This window comes from Streptopelia decaocto (assembly GCF_964273445.1).
Source record: "Streptopelia decaocto genome assembly, chromosome: 3".
Lineage (NCBI taxonomy): Eukaryota > Metazoa > Chordata > Aves > Columbiformes > Columbidae > Streptopelia > Streptopelia decaocto.
In genome coordinates this window covers 44,894,680-44,907,747 of record NC_138656.1, presented here as the reverse complement: position 1 = coordinate 44,907,747, position 13,068 = coordinate 44,894,680, and the positions used below count along the sequence as shown (strand labels likewise).

Genomic DNA, 13,068 nt, shown 5'->3' with positions numbered 1-13,068 from the left:
AGTTCCATTCTTAAACTGATGATTTTACTTTTCTTATTCAAGAAAATACAGTTTCTGGGCTAGAGCAGGGTCAGCAGTAGAAAGACCCCATTAAGAATTGAAAAACAAGAAGAAATTGGTATTAATCTTAACTGCTTTGTGTTGTTTGGGGTCTTTTTGAACCTATCAACAGAGAAATAGGGGGAAATTTAAATAACCTAGTGCTTAGAAACTATAAACTTTCAGGGAACGTAAACGGACATTTAAGAGGACGAAAGGAAATTCTGGAAAATCTAGAAAGAGATACCCACTAAAAACGTATTAGTTGCTCTCAAAATTCTTGATGAAAAGGACCTGAAGTCTAGGTAGCCAGAGAGTTAAACACCAGTCAGTGGTGTGCTTTGGCAGCGAAGATGGTCAGCACCACCTTGAGCTGTGTTAACACAAGTGTAGCCTCAGCCCTGTAGATCAAGGGAAGAGATTATTGCCTCCTACTCAGCAGTTTTGGACAAGACCTACCTAATACAGGATAAACTGGAATAAGTTCAGCAGAAAGCCACCAGCCTGACCAGAGGCTCAAACACATGCTCCTCTTCGGGGAGGGAACTGTGCTTGTTCGACCTGAGAAGAGAAGGCTTCAGGGAGGACCAACCTGAGAAGAAAAGGCTTCAGGGGGTACCCAACAGCAGCCTTATACTACCCTGAGGAGGTTATCGAGAGAAGGGAGCTGGCTCTTCACAGTGGTGTATTGTGGAAGGACGAAACCAGCAGACAGAAGCTGAAGCAGAAGTAGTTCAGACTGGGTGTAAGGGTTTTTCTGAGGACAGTGGAGCAGGATGCCCAGTCAGGTTGTACAGTCTTTGTCCTTGGAGGTTTGCAAGCCCAGACAAGGTAAAGCGCTGAGAAACACTGTCTGACCTCACAGCTGACCCTGCTCTGAGCAGGGGATGGGACTAGAGATTTTCTGAGTTGCCTTCCAACCTGAACTATCCTTTAATCCATAGCATCCTGTGATCCTATGAAGATTTTTGTGGAACGTTAACTATCGTTTGTTTTTCCTAAGCCTAACCCACACATACATTCTGCAAAAACCACAGTGTTCATTATTGAGAGCCTGCTGTGTAGCACCTTCACTGTACTACAGTAGAGAAAAATGCCTAGTAATATAATGGGATATTGGTGAACATAATTCTGAGATCTCTGAGGATACCAAGAGCTGAGAAAATAGAAACAGCTTGGAAAATAAGACAGGGCACTTTGAGCTTTTGCAAAATCAAAAACCCGAATAGACCTCTTTTTTTAATTTTCAGGAGACATACAAAGCATTCCTTTCTCTGGCCTCTGAATAGACCTGGAAACCTGCACTGAAATGCCCCAAATTCTCTGTTGTGTGAGCAGACAGCTGTCATTATTTGCTGTGACGTTCATAGTGCCCATGCCTTTTTTTCTCCTCTTAAGCATTAATTTTGTCCCTTACAGAGAACAGCACCTCCTAAAGCCCTGTGTCCCATGCTTCCCTTAAACATGTGATCCCCGAAACTCCCTTTTGCAATTTCTAAGCTAGCAAGAGCTGCTGACTCTGTCCCGCAGAGTGGCTGGGGCTGGCAAAGCTGAAGGAGTTGCCAGCCTGGGTGACCGTGGCACTCCCACAAGCTTTGCATGACCTTGCAACTCCAGCACATGGACTCTACAGCAATCTCTCATCTCCTCCACCGCAGGCTCCTCAGTTGCCTTAGCTCTGACTCGACCCAGTGTTGCATGTGGGATATAGATTGCAGAATGTGGGGGTTTTTGCCTGAACTAGCTCGAGCCTGGTTGCCTTTGTAAATGGTATTAATGGAGATGTGGTGAAACAGGCTTCAGCATAAGCTGTCTGGGGCCTGAAGACCCTGGGAAAGAACCTTGGATGACTACACAACATTTCCTCATTTTTGCTAAGCTGTCTTAGGTGTATGCATTTATATTGTAGTTACAGTTTAGGAAGACCAGAAGAGGACAACCTGTCTCCACTGACTCCGTGTATGTGGCAAACACCTGTTGTGATGCTGATTTAATTACACACAAAAACTTCATCGAGCCAGATGGGCATCATTTTTATTGCTTCTATTGCTATAGTAACTGGATGGCTTTAAAAATCTCTACAGATTAAGTGTGGCATCCTTAATAAGAGACATTAGTAAATCTGCAGAAGTGTTGCACTTTTCTAGGCTATACAGCAGGAAGGTTGCACGGTGTGTTCTGGAGAGAAGAAATGGTTCACATTATTCTGCATAAGGAGTGAAACATCTGCTGGAAGCTTTCTGCAGGTTTATTGCCTGAGCTAACAGAAAGGCTACAATTAATTATTATGGGATCTCAGAGATGGCTGTTGCTATTTTGAAGCTCTAGCACAATAATATACTCATTAGCTTGTTTTTATACCATTGCAGTCTCCTGGAGACAGTAAGTATCAACCTTCAGTGAGTCATAACTTCAGACAGCGAAGAGATTCTTCTCAGGCTTGCTCGTTATCAGAGCAGGAAGACCTTAATATTGGCTGGAAAAAGCTTTCTAAAAGTTTGCTATGTTAATGCCAAAGTTTGCAGGTACATGACCTGCACTGTTTGTGTACATCTTAGCAAAAGAAGAAATAAAAAAAACCAAACCAAAACAAAAAAGCCTTCCAGTGGAGGTGCAGGTCCTCCTGTATTGACTGAAAGCCTGTTGCCTTCAGGCTTTTCTCGTTGCCTTTTGTGGGAGGAACTTACAGATTTCCATGGACTGGAAGTCATTAGAAGTAAATGATGGGGTGCACACTTCCTCCTTCAGAATGAAGTTGCCCCGTTGCTGTGCTGGTTGACCTTCTTCTGGTATAAGTGCTTTAACTTTCTGATGGAAGAGCCTTAGCTCCTTGTAGACCTGCCCACAGCAACTGTGGACTAATTAAGGAGTATTAGCAATTACTATATTAATATTCCTGTAGTATCTGTGAGCTGTTGAGGGGGTGCTCAGGATGCCAGGCACTTTATGAACCAAGGTTTGTGCCCACCTGGCTGCAATGAGACATGTTTTAGGGTGTTAGATTTTATTCATTGCCTCTCTCACATACGAAAGGCCAAGAAGCTGTGAGCAGCAGAATGTGCCACCTGTGTAGCCTCAGATGTCTGTGCAGGACAAGGTCAGTGCTTGCTCAACTATGGCACTATTTGGTTTGTCTCCTTTCCCTAAAATCCGTTTTAATTGAACTTGTATTTCCATTTTCTTAATTGTTTTGGCATATGCATTTTTTAAATCAACCAGTGGTTTCAGTGGTTCTGAATTGCTTAAGCAGCATTTCCTTAACAAATCGGATGATGCAGGTGCAAGGAGTAGTGAGCTGAAGATCAGGAACCGGGCAACACAGTGAGTCAGATTAAACCAGAGTTTGTCAGCTATTTATATCATGATTAAAAGTATCATTGGAGTGATGTAGGAGAATTTATTTCAGTTAACACCTAAATTGCTATAGCTTTCCCTACCTGTTTGCCCTCTCCACAATTCATTCTCTTAGTTAAACGTCAAAGACTTGGCTGGATCATAAATTCTGATTTGTTCCATAATGCATATCACTGCTTTTTTTCAGTCCAATTTTAAATATGTTGTGAAGACTATTATACAGATTATAGATGTTATTGCTAGGAAGATACCCTGAATTCTTCTCCTTGTCATTTTATCATGACTGTGCAGGAGGTGTCAATACCTTTCATCAAGAGAGGAGGCTTTCTGCGCTTGTCTCAGTTTCCAGAGGCATTAATGTAGGACACAAATCTTTGGTGTTGCAGGAGAAGGCCAGTTGGTGAACACATCTGTTGGACTAGAAAGTTGTAGGACAAGCTCTTTCTCTAGACAGGTCATTCAGAGGTGCTCCACTGTTCTTGCTTTCTGGGTCCAAGCAATGGCTTGCTGATACGGAATGTTTTTGTTCACATGCAGAGATCTACTGCTGTGGTCTGCTGAGTGCCAGGAAGAGTGACTGCACAGGCCTACCTCCATCCATGCTGAACAACCCCGAAAGTCCCCAGTCCAGAGGACAGTACAGAATAAGAATGAAGGGAAACATGTCCTTGATCTGCTGGTACAATAAAGGGCACTTTCGTTTTCTGACCAACGCCTATTCACCAGTTCGACAAGGTAAGCAATATTCCTACTGCTCATCTGGGATGTCCGCATGTTTTATATGACAAGGCAAGATGAGTCACTGAGTTTGATAATAAGCCTGAACAAAAAGCTTGATCATAATATCCTAATTAAACAGTAGCAGCAGTGATGACTTCCCTTTTGTGCCTTCCTACAGCTATTATTTTTTCTCATACAAAGGTTAAAAGCCTAATTCTAATGCAGCCTCCTTTGCCTGAGCTGGCAGAAGCAGTATCCTTTTAGATATAAAGATTATGTCTTCGCTGATGGTCAGAGAAGGGAAGAGGGTTGCTAGTCTTGCAAAGTATCTTGTAGCATTGCTGCTACAGAAAAATTAATAAGCATCATGATGTACTTGGAACTCTGAGCAGATCCTACAATTAATTTATCTTATCCAGTAAAAACTTCGTCACACACAAATGTCTTTTTGCCAGAAATAAATATGATTAAGGCTTCCTGTTTTATGTTAAATTGATTTTAGCAGTTGATGAAAAGAAACAAAAACAGATAACTTGGATAGTTCAAATAATTGCAGAGAGCTCTTGATACTGATATCTTTTACTTTTGAAAGTACACAGATGTTTTTAAGAATGTTTGGAAACTTCTGTAAGATGCAATATGATTAGTTAGCTCTTTGAAACTCATCTTCCAGTGAAAGTGTTGCTTCAGTTTCTCTTCAGTTTTATTATTCAGAATTATGGATAACTACCTGATACAAACAAGAATGACCTAAACTTTTACATGTAAAGACACCAATTCAGAGGTATATTTTACACTCATGGTCTGAGTCCTGAGTGACTCTCATGTGTGTACAGGCTACAGAAGCTAAGTTAAGGCCTTGATTTACTGCATGATGAGCTGAGAAGTTGACTGAGTGTGTTACTCAGTGCCTTGCCAGAAGCAAAGCGTGACTGTTTTCTAGGAACCAGGCACCATAGCAGAGCGAGGACTTGGTGACACCAACAGACCAGTGTCTGAGCACCAATGCTGAAAATATGTCTGTGAGGGAAATACCACTAGAAAAATACTCTGTTTCTGTAAGTGTTAACTGCTCCTTTAAAAGAGGGGCCAAAAGCAGACTCTGCATTGGCAGTGTCCTTTACAAGCAGTACACAGAGGTGTGAGCTGTTGTGCTTGTGGGTGACGTTGGGCCCGTCTTGGCATAGATAGGATTGTAGGTTGCATGTGTGAGGCAGTTGAAGGTCCAACGATCAGGACCTGTGCATGGTGGTGGGCAAGACATGCCCAACACATTGCTCACCAAATGCTTGCTGGGACAGTCGACATGGTTCACGGTGAATTGGAGCAGAAAACAAGAGGCTGGCTTTTAGAATAGTGGTGCTGGGGAAAGAGAGTCTCTAGCGGAGAGCTGGGAACAGATGGAGACTCAGTTGGAAGTCGGGAGACCAGATTGCCTGCCTCTAATTTGGCATCTCTGAAGTCAGTGCAGCAATGCTAGTTTAAACCAACTTGAAGCTTGACCACTAAAATTTTCTTTAAGGCATGTAGGTAGAGAAAAGGAGGATGAAGAGGAGGAATCTGTGCTCCTTGAGGCAAGCCTGTAGCACAGACCTGCAGAGCACATGTTAGACAGGAGAGGAGGCAGGGATGAAGCGGAATAAAACCCACACAAGGGTAGTTGGACAGAGACGTGTACCAGTGGGATTGCCAGACAATGCATGGTGCGTGTTTGCACTTGGTTGAGCATAAACGTTGATGGGAATGGAGGAGGCCATGAAGATAAAACCTTGAAAACAGAAGGTAAGAGACGGTCAAAATAAAATTTAGGATGAGAAAAGGGGTGGATGTAACTAATAATGAGTTGTTTGTTGCAGTTTAAAGGAAAGTTGAGAAGGTAAATCTTGCGTGCACTCGGAAAGCAAATCCCACCCAAGGCAGAGGCACCAGGAGGGCAGTACACTTGTCAGAGCTGATCTATGAATACTATTCTTAGATGCAGCAGGTTATTTATTATGGATGTTTTGAACCAATGTGTCATAACACATCAACTCACATGCTAAAGGATGAATCTTGTTCCTTTAGTCTTGCAAAAATGTCCTGCTTACTCTTCTATCAAATATGAAGTTTCTGCCTGGAAAAAAATTCAGTGGGGTTCTTAATTTCTCTTAAGCTTTCACGAGTTTCATTTTTCCCTTGTGCCTGTATTACAAAAGAACTGAGAAGTCAAAAGAGATTGAGACCCCCCAGAGATTAAAAAGTGACGCTTATTCTAAAGCGGTTGATATATGTACTGTCCCAAACCTCCTGTTCTGTGGGACAAGGCTGCATTTTTGTTTTCCACTCCAGATCTGGTGCCCACTTTCCCATTATCTCCATTACTATGTTCTAGAAATAACTACAATCTTTTCTACTTTCCATATGGAGCAGGCAGTGACCTCACTTGCTGCACAGCAGGATGACCAGAATGACATCTTGAGCAAAAACTTGTTTAACCCAAGATCTTTTTAAGTAGCTTCTTTCTGAGAAGAGCTTTCACAGCTGCTCTTCACCAACCGGTTCTACTTAAAAGCTAAAAAGACAATAGCTAAGGATGGAAAACCAATCTTGGGCCACATACACAAGGATTAAAGAGCTGCAAATGGCACGTTGGCATCTTACAAGTGACTTGTGAGAAGATGGGGGATGTTGTAGAGACATCGCAATTGTATGAAGCAGTTGTATAAGTCCCTGTGTGGTTCTTAGCCCAGGAGGAGCTGGAGTGAGGAGTGTCTGTGACTGTCTGGTTTCCTGAAAAAAACACTTTGCGAGATTTGCCCAGAACTGAAAAATCTGGGAAAAGAAACATAATGTTAGAAAATACGCTTCAGAATGGGGAAGCTTAGGGTTTCAACTTTAGATTTCCACATGTCCTTTGTGCAACTACGTTCAGGGGGTTGTGTCCAAGTGTGGTGAGAGTGGAGATGGGGCCAGTGGACTCTGATGGGAAGACCTTGAACATTAGACCTTGTTACAATGCTGACTGTCTGCAGTTCTACGTCCTAATAAAAAGCCAAATAGCACTTGGGACATGCAGCGCTCCCTCTGTTGTGTTATGAAATTTCAGTGCTTGCCAAGGTGGAGCGGTGCCGGGGAGGGAACACGGGGATGCTGGGGGAGGACCGGGAGGGGAAGGAGCTCCCGGGCTGTGCCGGTGAGTCAGCTGGCTGGGGACAACTTGCTGCAGAGACCTCGGCTGGGAACCACCTGGCTCTGGCAGTTTCCTTCCCTGGAGAGGTGGCCTATGGCCATGAAACAAGCCTGGTAAAGGCTATAAAAATAATGTGCGTATAAAGCTATTTATAGTCTCAAAACAGAGGAATGTTACGTGGAATATAATAGAAAGTGAGAGGGAGTATATGGTACCCACATAGCTGCCACTGCAATGCATTTTTTTTTAAGGCTTGTGAATACAAAGCAAATTGCAAAGGAAATATAAATCCTCCAAAGGAGGAGAAGGGAAAGAAAGAGAGGAGAGCAAGAAGAGAAAGAAGGGGATTTTTTTTTTGTGTAAAACATGCATCAGGAACATACTTATCCTTTCCTGACCTGGCCAGGTGGGATGGCAAGTGATTTTGCAGCACTGATGCAGCAGGCTGGTGGTATATCAGCCCTCTTTACCTCATGCTAGCCAGATTTTTGTAGGACTCATTAAAAGGATCAAAAAAGCTCTATAGTAAGTATGTGAAGGTAATGAAGCATTTATTTATTTGATTGGGGACTTTTTACCCTCCCTTTGGGCTACATTTACACCCAGCTTGGGGAGACAGAGGTAAAAGAGAATGTTTTGAACAATTTAAAGGTGGTATCATTTTGAACTCTTGAAAAATTAGACTTTAAAGGCCCCAAATAAATTGCTGCATGGGTCAGCTGTAACATGACATTTAGTATGTGTCGTAAGTCTTGCTTCAAAATAGAGCCTGCCAGCTAGGACAGCACAGGGGGCTTGACAGAGATAATGGATGGAATGAGACTTCCAGCTGAGGGAATGAAATGGTGAAGTCTGTAGTCGTAATGTGAGGAGCATTTTAGGGATGATTGTAAAAGAGTTGTCAGAAGGAAGGCAATGAGAGTTTGAAGGCTTGAGAAATGAGAAAGCTCAGAATCGTACCTGTACTGAAGCAATGCTGAGGAAAGGTGCAACCAAGCTGTGCTTTTCTACACCTGGAGAAAAATAGTGTTGTGCCTGGGGGAGAGCAGGGATTCTCACTAGGCAGTGTGACCTAGACATGGAGCAAGAGACGGTTCATACCGTGGAGAGCTGACCATCAAACCCTGTGGGGACATAAAGTCAAAAGTTAGGGAACAGACTCTTCAATAATGTACTACAAGTTTGTTTTACTTATCCTTCTCTTCTACAAGCAGCTTCCTCCAGATGGGGAAGATGCAGAGGAGAGGAGGAATAAATCCAAGAAGAGCTAGGGGAGTTTCTTGGGAGAGTGTTGTACTCATAACTACTGCTGTAGTGTTGGAGAAGCCAGATCAAAGATGCACCATGTGAAGAAATGGGGCCCATTCTTGGAGTAACATCTTTGTCTATGCATAGAATGGTTGGTAGGTGGCTGCAGAGGACTTGCTGCCTTACCACAGATTTCTGCAGTAGGCAGGATAATCATCCCCCATGATGAGCTGAATGGTCTATCCAGCTGAGCAGGCAGGGCAGGGAACGTTGCTCCCAGGCAGACAAATGTGTGCTCAGCTCCACTGAGCAACCTACGCGTACATCTGAGCTCTGGCTCCCCACAGCAGCGGGTCAGGCAGCTTGTCATTCCAGAGACGCTGTGGTTGTGGCTCCTTCAGCTCACCTACCCGCATCACCTCTGTCATGACTGAGTTTAGCAGGCTGGTGCCTTCTTCTTGTGTTTTCTTTCTTTGTCAGTTAGCACCTGGTGGAGTGGAGGTGCTGTTGCTCTTGGGCCCCGTGGGTGGACATGAGGAAAGGATCTCGTTTGAAAGAACTCATTTGGGACCTTCAGAACTCAAAGCATAAAATAGCAAGTCACAGCTCTAGAGGTGACCACAATTCATTGAGAACCAATAGAGAGGCTAATACCATTTTGGGATGGGGGCTACTGTGGAACTCTGGCAATGTGTGTTTTTTTCTGAACATATGATAAAAGTATTTGTGTCTAACACCTTTTCATTTCCAACTGAAAAACTATAACTCTTCTTCCTCTTCCACTTGCTCAGTGTACTACCAATGAAAAAAAACCAACTTAAATTAGCATCTCTGTTGCAGATAACTTCCCAGTTTTAAGGCAGAAACTGTCAATAAGGTTTATTTTTTAATAACCTGTATCTAGAAACCATATCTTTTAATTACTAGACCTATGAAGTGGATTTAAAACTGTTATGTTTGTAATTGATGCAGGAGTTATAATTAAGAGAAAAAGTGGAGAAATTCCATGCCCGTTGGCAGTTGAAGCCTTTGCTGCTCACCTTAGCTATATCTGCAAATACGATGACAAATACAGCAAGTAAGTAAGAATGTGTGTGCATGTGTTTATTTCTTTCACTCCTCCTCTGTTGCTGCAATGTTTGCGTTCTCTGTGTTGAGCTGCAGCTGAGGGCCCAGTTCTGCTTTTATGGAATTAATATCTGACAAAACTCCTGTTTCAGTAAAGGTCGGCAGCTGGCTCTGCAAAAGGGCAAGAGCTGCATTGCTGGTGTTGTTTTGGCCCTATCTACCCATCCACCCATCCTACCCAATTTAAAAAATAAATTAAGATGTATGTTCTTAGCGTCTTCTAAATGACTTGTAAGAAGTGTTGGGAAGATGATCCAGCAGGCTGATGTTCTTGTTCACATCAAATTGAAGGCTAAATAGAGAATTTAACAAGGGTCTGCCAGCACCACAAGTCTTTCAGGCTGCCTCAGATCTCCACCCCTATCAGCACATAGTGTTTAAGTGATTGTCTGTCCTGGTGATACTTGTGTCACCTGGAGCCAGAAGAAAAAGGCATTCAGTCATGGATATAAAGCAGATCTAGATGATTGGGGACAGCAAAATGTAGATCTTTTCACTCCTGAATTCCAGTGGGAGTCCTCGGTGTTAGCTCTCAATGTAGCAGGAAGAAACAGAAATGAGTAAGAATAGCAGTGGCGAAGCTTGGCTTTTGGAATAGCAAGGAGGTGCAGATGATTTCAAGAACTAAAAAATTGAGTTGAGAGAAAGGCAGCAACGATTTTCCAGGCCAGTTCTGGGCAAGACAGCAAGAATTCAGTAAAAGAGATGAGGTGGTTGCTGGAGACTGATGTTGGGATCTGATCTGAGGAAATCAATATGAAAAAGAGGTGAGGTAGCAGATTTAAATGGTTACTAAAAATGAAAGTAGGAAAGTGAGAAATCTCATGACCAAAGAACAAATATTCTGGCAATCCTAGAATTATTCAGAACCTAAATATAAGGATGTCAGTCCTTTCTAGTTCTGCATTGTGGAGAGGTGCTTCACATACCAGCACTGCATGCTCTGGCTCTACCCCCACATCCTCCCACCTGCTGTTGACAGCAGCAGAAATCAGCAGAAATCATTCTTCAGTCGCAATAGAGATAAGCAAGAGGGGAAGTACCAGGAATCTTCCTTAAACTGTAACATAATGTGCCTGGGGCTTTTTTTTTCTAGTTACAAATTGAAGGGATTTAGACCCACAGCTCCCATCACGTGGATGTTTGTCCCTGATAAGCTCGAGGGGTCTGTATCGGTACTCTTATTTACATGGGGTGGTGCAGAGATGAGAGTGCTGCTGAGGTTTTGCTTCTGAAAGCAAATGAGTCTGTTCTTTTAGACACTACTAGAAATTTCCAAAATTGTGCAATTGAACTGTAAATGATTGTAAAATACATCATACAAAAGTTCTTAAGATGATAGTTGTACTAGGTATTAAGTCCTGGGCCTGCTTTCCTTTTGGGACTGGAGGATCTTTGCCTGGGGTTATTTCTTGCATCCCACCTGCAAGGTTTGGCTGAACAGTGTTTTTCCTTCCCCTTGTCTCTTGTCTTTTTAGGTATTTCATTTCTCACAAACCAAACAAGACCTGGCAACAAGTATTCTGGTTTGCCATCAGCATCGCTATTAACAATGCCTACATCCTCTACAAAATGTCGGAGGCCTACCATGTGACGAGGTACAGCCGTGCACAGTTTGGCGAAAGACTTGTAAAGGAGCTTCTGGGCTTGGAAGACACCTCACCCTCCCATTGATGCATTGTTCTTGGTGGCGTAGGCAGGGGGTGGAGGGTAAGCAGAAGAAGATACCATACGTGGAACGGCAAAGCAAGGAACTTGTGACACCACCAGTGCTGTCCTTATCCAAAAATGCCAAGTGATGCTACTAGAGAGGTGGGAACTTTGTTCCTGGTAGCGACTGGATGTAAACATGTCCTGCAGAAAGTGCCACTGGAAAAGCTGACACAAAACTGCATACGTGAATGCCCTGTGGAAATCTGTACACCAGAAACAGTCTTAAATTAGTCGTCATCTCAATACTATTTGTTGAAGAGAGTCATCTTGTAACGTTCCTCTTGGGCTAAGAGCGTGCCATGTATGTCATAGCTCAGCAGTCCTAGGCGGGCATTACAGAAAACTCTATACCTTGCTTGGAGTTATTTAATTCTGGGACAAGCACTGTAAGTCTGCACCATGGGCTGTGGTTGAGAGAGACTGCTGCCCTGTCCAGCATCGCTGCTGTCCGTCCTCCCTCCCTCCCAGTGTGCGAAACGAAGCAGTTCAGATACACCAACACTGAAGCAAGCGTATTGACAAATAAAACCTTCCCAGGCAGGCAGCCAGGAACTGAGGACCAGTTATGACTTTTTATTTCTGTCTTCTTTTTTTTTTTTTCCTTTGTTTTTATTAGTGTAATGTAAGGCAATTTGATCCCGGTTAGAACGCAGCAAAATTAGGAGAAACCAAATACAGTAGTAAATTTAAAATGGAAATGCATTACATTGATTTTCTTTTTTAACCAGGATGAAATGTTTTATACACAAACAAACAGTGAGTAATACTGTGTTAACAGTGAGTAAACCAGTCAGTAATACTGCCTCATAACTTAACTGCCACGGTTAGTGTGTAGGTGAGAAATCAGAGTATAACAATTATATTTTTTTCTTGATTTCAACTATCTTAAATGTTGCTTAAAAATCTAATGTAATGGACTGTTAAGTGTTTAGGAATCACAATTTATTTATTTTTATTTGTAACTGTCAAGACTTTTTTTGTCCATTTTAGAACTTCATTTGGCACACAGTTGGCAGAAAAAATAAGTCACTAATAGCAGTGTGTTTCCCATTATCACTGCAGGATGTTCTGTAGGAATTCTTCTTGTTAGAATTCAGGGCTTGTCACAGTAGTTGTAATTAAGCAGTTTACATGTTTAGCAAAATAGCATAGCATTGTGTTTTACAAAATGAATTAAGTCCAATTAAAACCAGACCTTAAAACCTCACTAAACCAGAGCAGGCCCAAAGAGTTCCCCTGTTCTGAGTAACACTGTAGAGGGCAAGCACCATCATGAGCTGGTGCCAATGGCTGAAACACCACGCTTTGGTGCTGATGGAATCTGAAGGCAGCTGAAGCTTTGGAAAACAGGGCTGACAGAGGTATATGATTGAAACAGGAGAAATGATACTGAGATGAAATACTGCCCTGCCCTCTACACCGTATTGATTTCACTCCACAACTCAATAAGCAAAAAACTCTGTATTCAAAAGGTTAGAAGTGATGGACACAAACAGAATGACATTAACTTACAGGGCAGAAACGATGTTGCTTAGAGGACCAACTGGTTTTAGGTCTGTCCCTGAGTCTGAGAAGTTTTACCAAAGAATGACTTGAGTTGATTCAAGAGGAAGGAGAGTGAGTGATGGGTTTCCTTATTGGTGTAAACCTCACCAGTTACATGTATCTATCTGGTGAGAGACAATAGATGGTAACCA

The 13,068-nt window shown here is 42.7% G+C and overlaps 1 protein-coding gene across 1 annotated transcript in view; it reads left to right on the top strand.

The window, feature by feature from the left end:
- Positions 1 to 12,263, top strand: part of PGBD5 (piggyBac transposable element derived 5) — a 62,138-nt gene extending 49,875 nt beyond the window's left edge. Inside the window, exons 5-7 of the mRNA XM_082048658.1 lie at positions 3,931 to 4,128; positions 9,503 to 9,608; positions 11,137 to 12,263. Coding sequence (XP_081904784.1) covers positions 3,931 to 4,128; positions 9,503 to 9,608; positions 11,137 to 11,332 — 500 coding nt within the window. The 3' untranslated portion in view covers positions 11,333 to 12,263. The remainder of the gene's footprint in view (positions 1 to 3,930; positions 4,129 to 9,502; positions 9,609 to 11,136) is intronic.
- Positions 12,264 to 13,068: the final 805 nt, after the last annotated feature.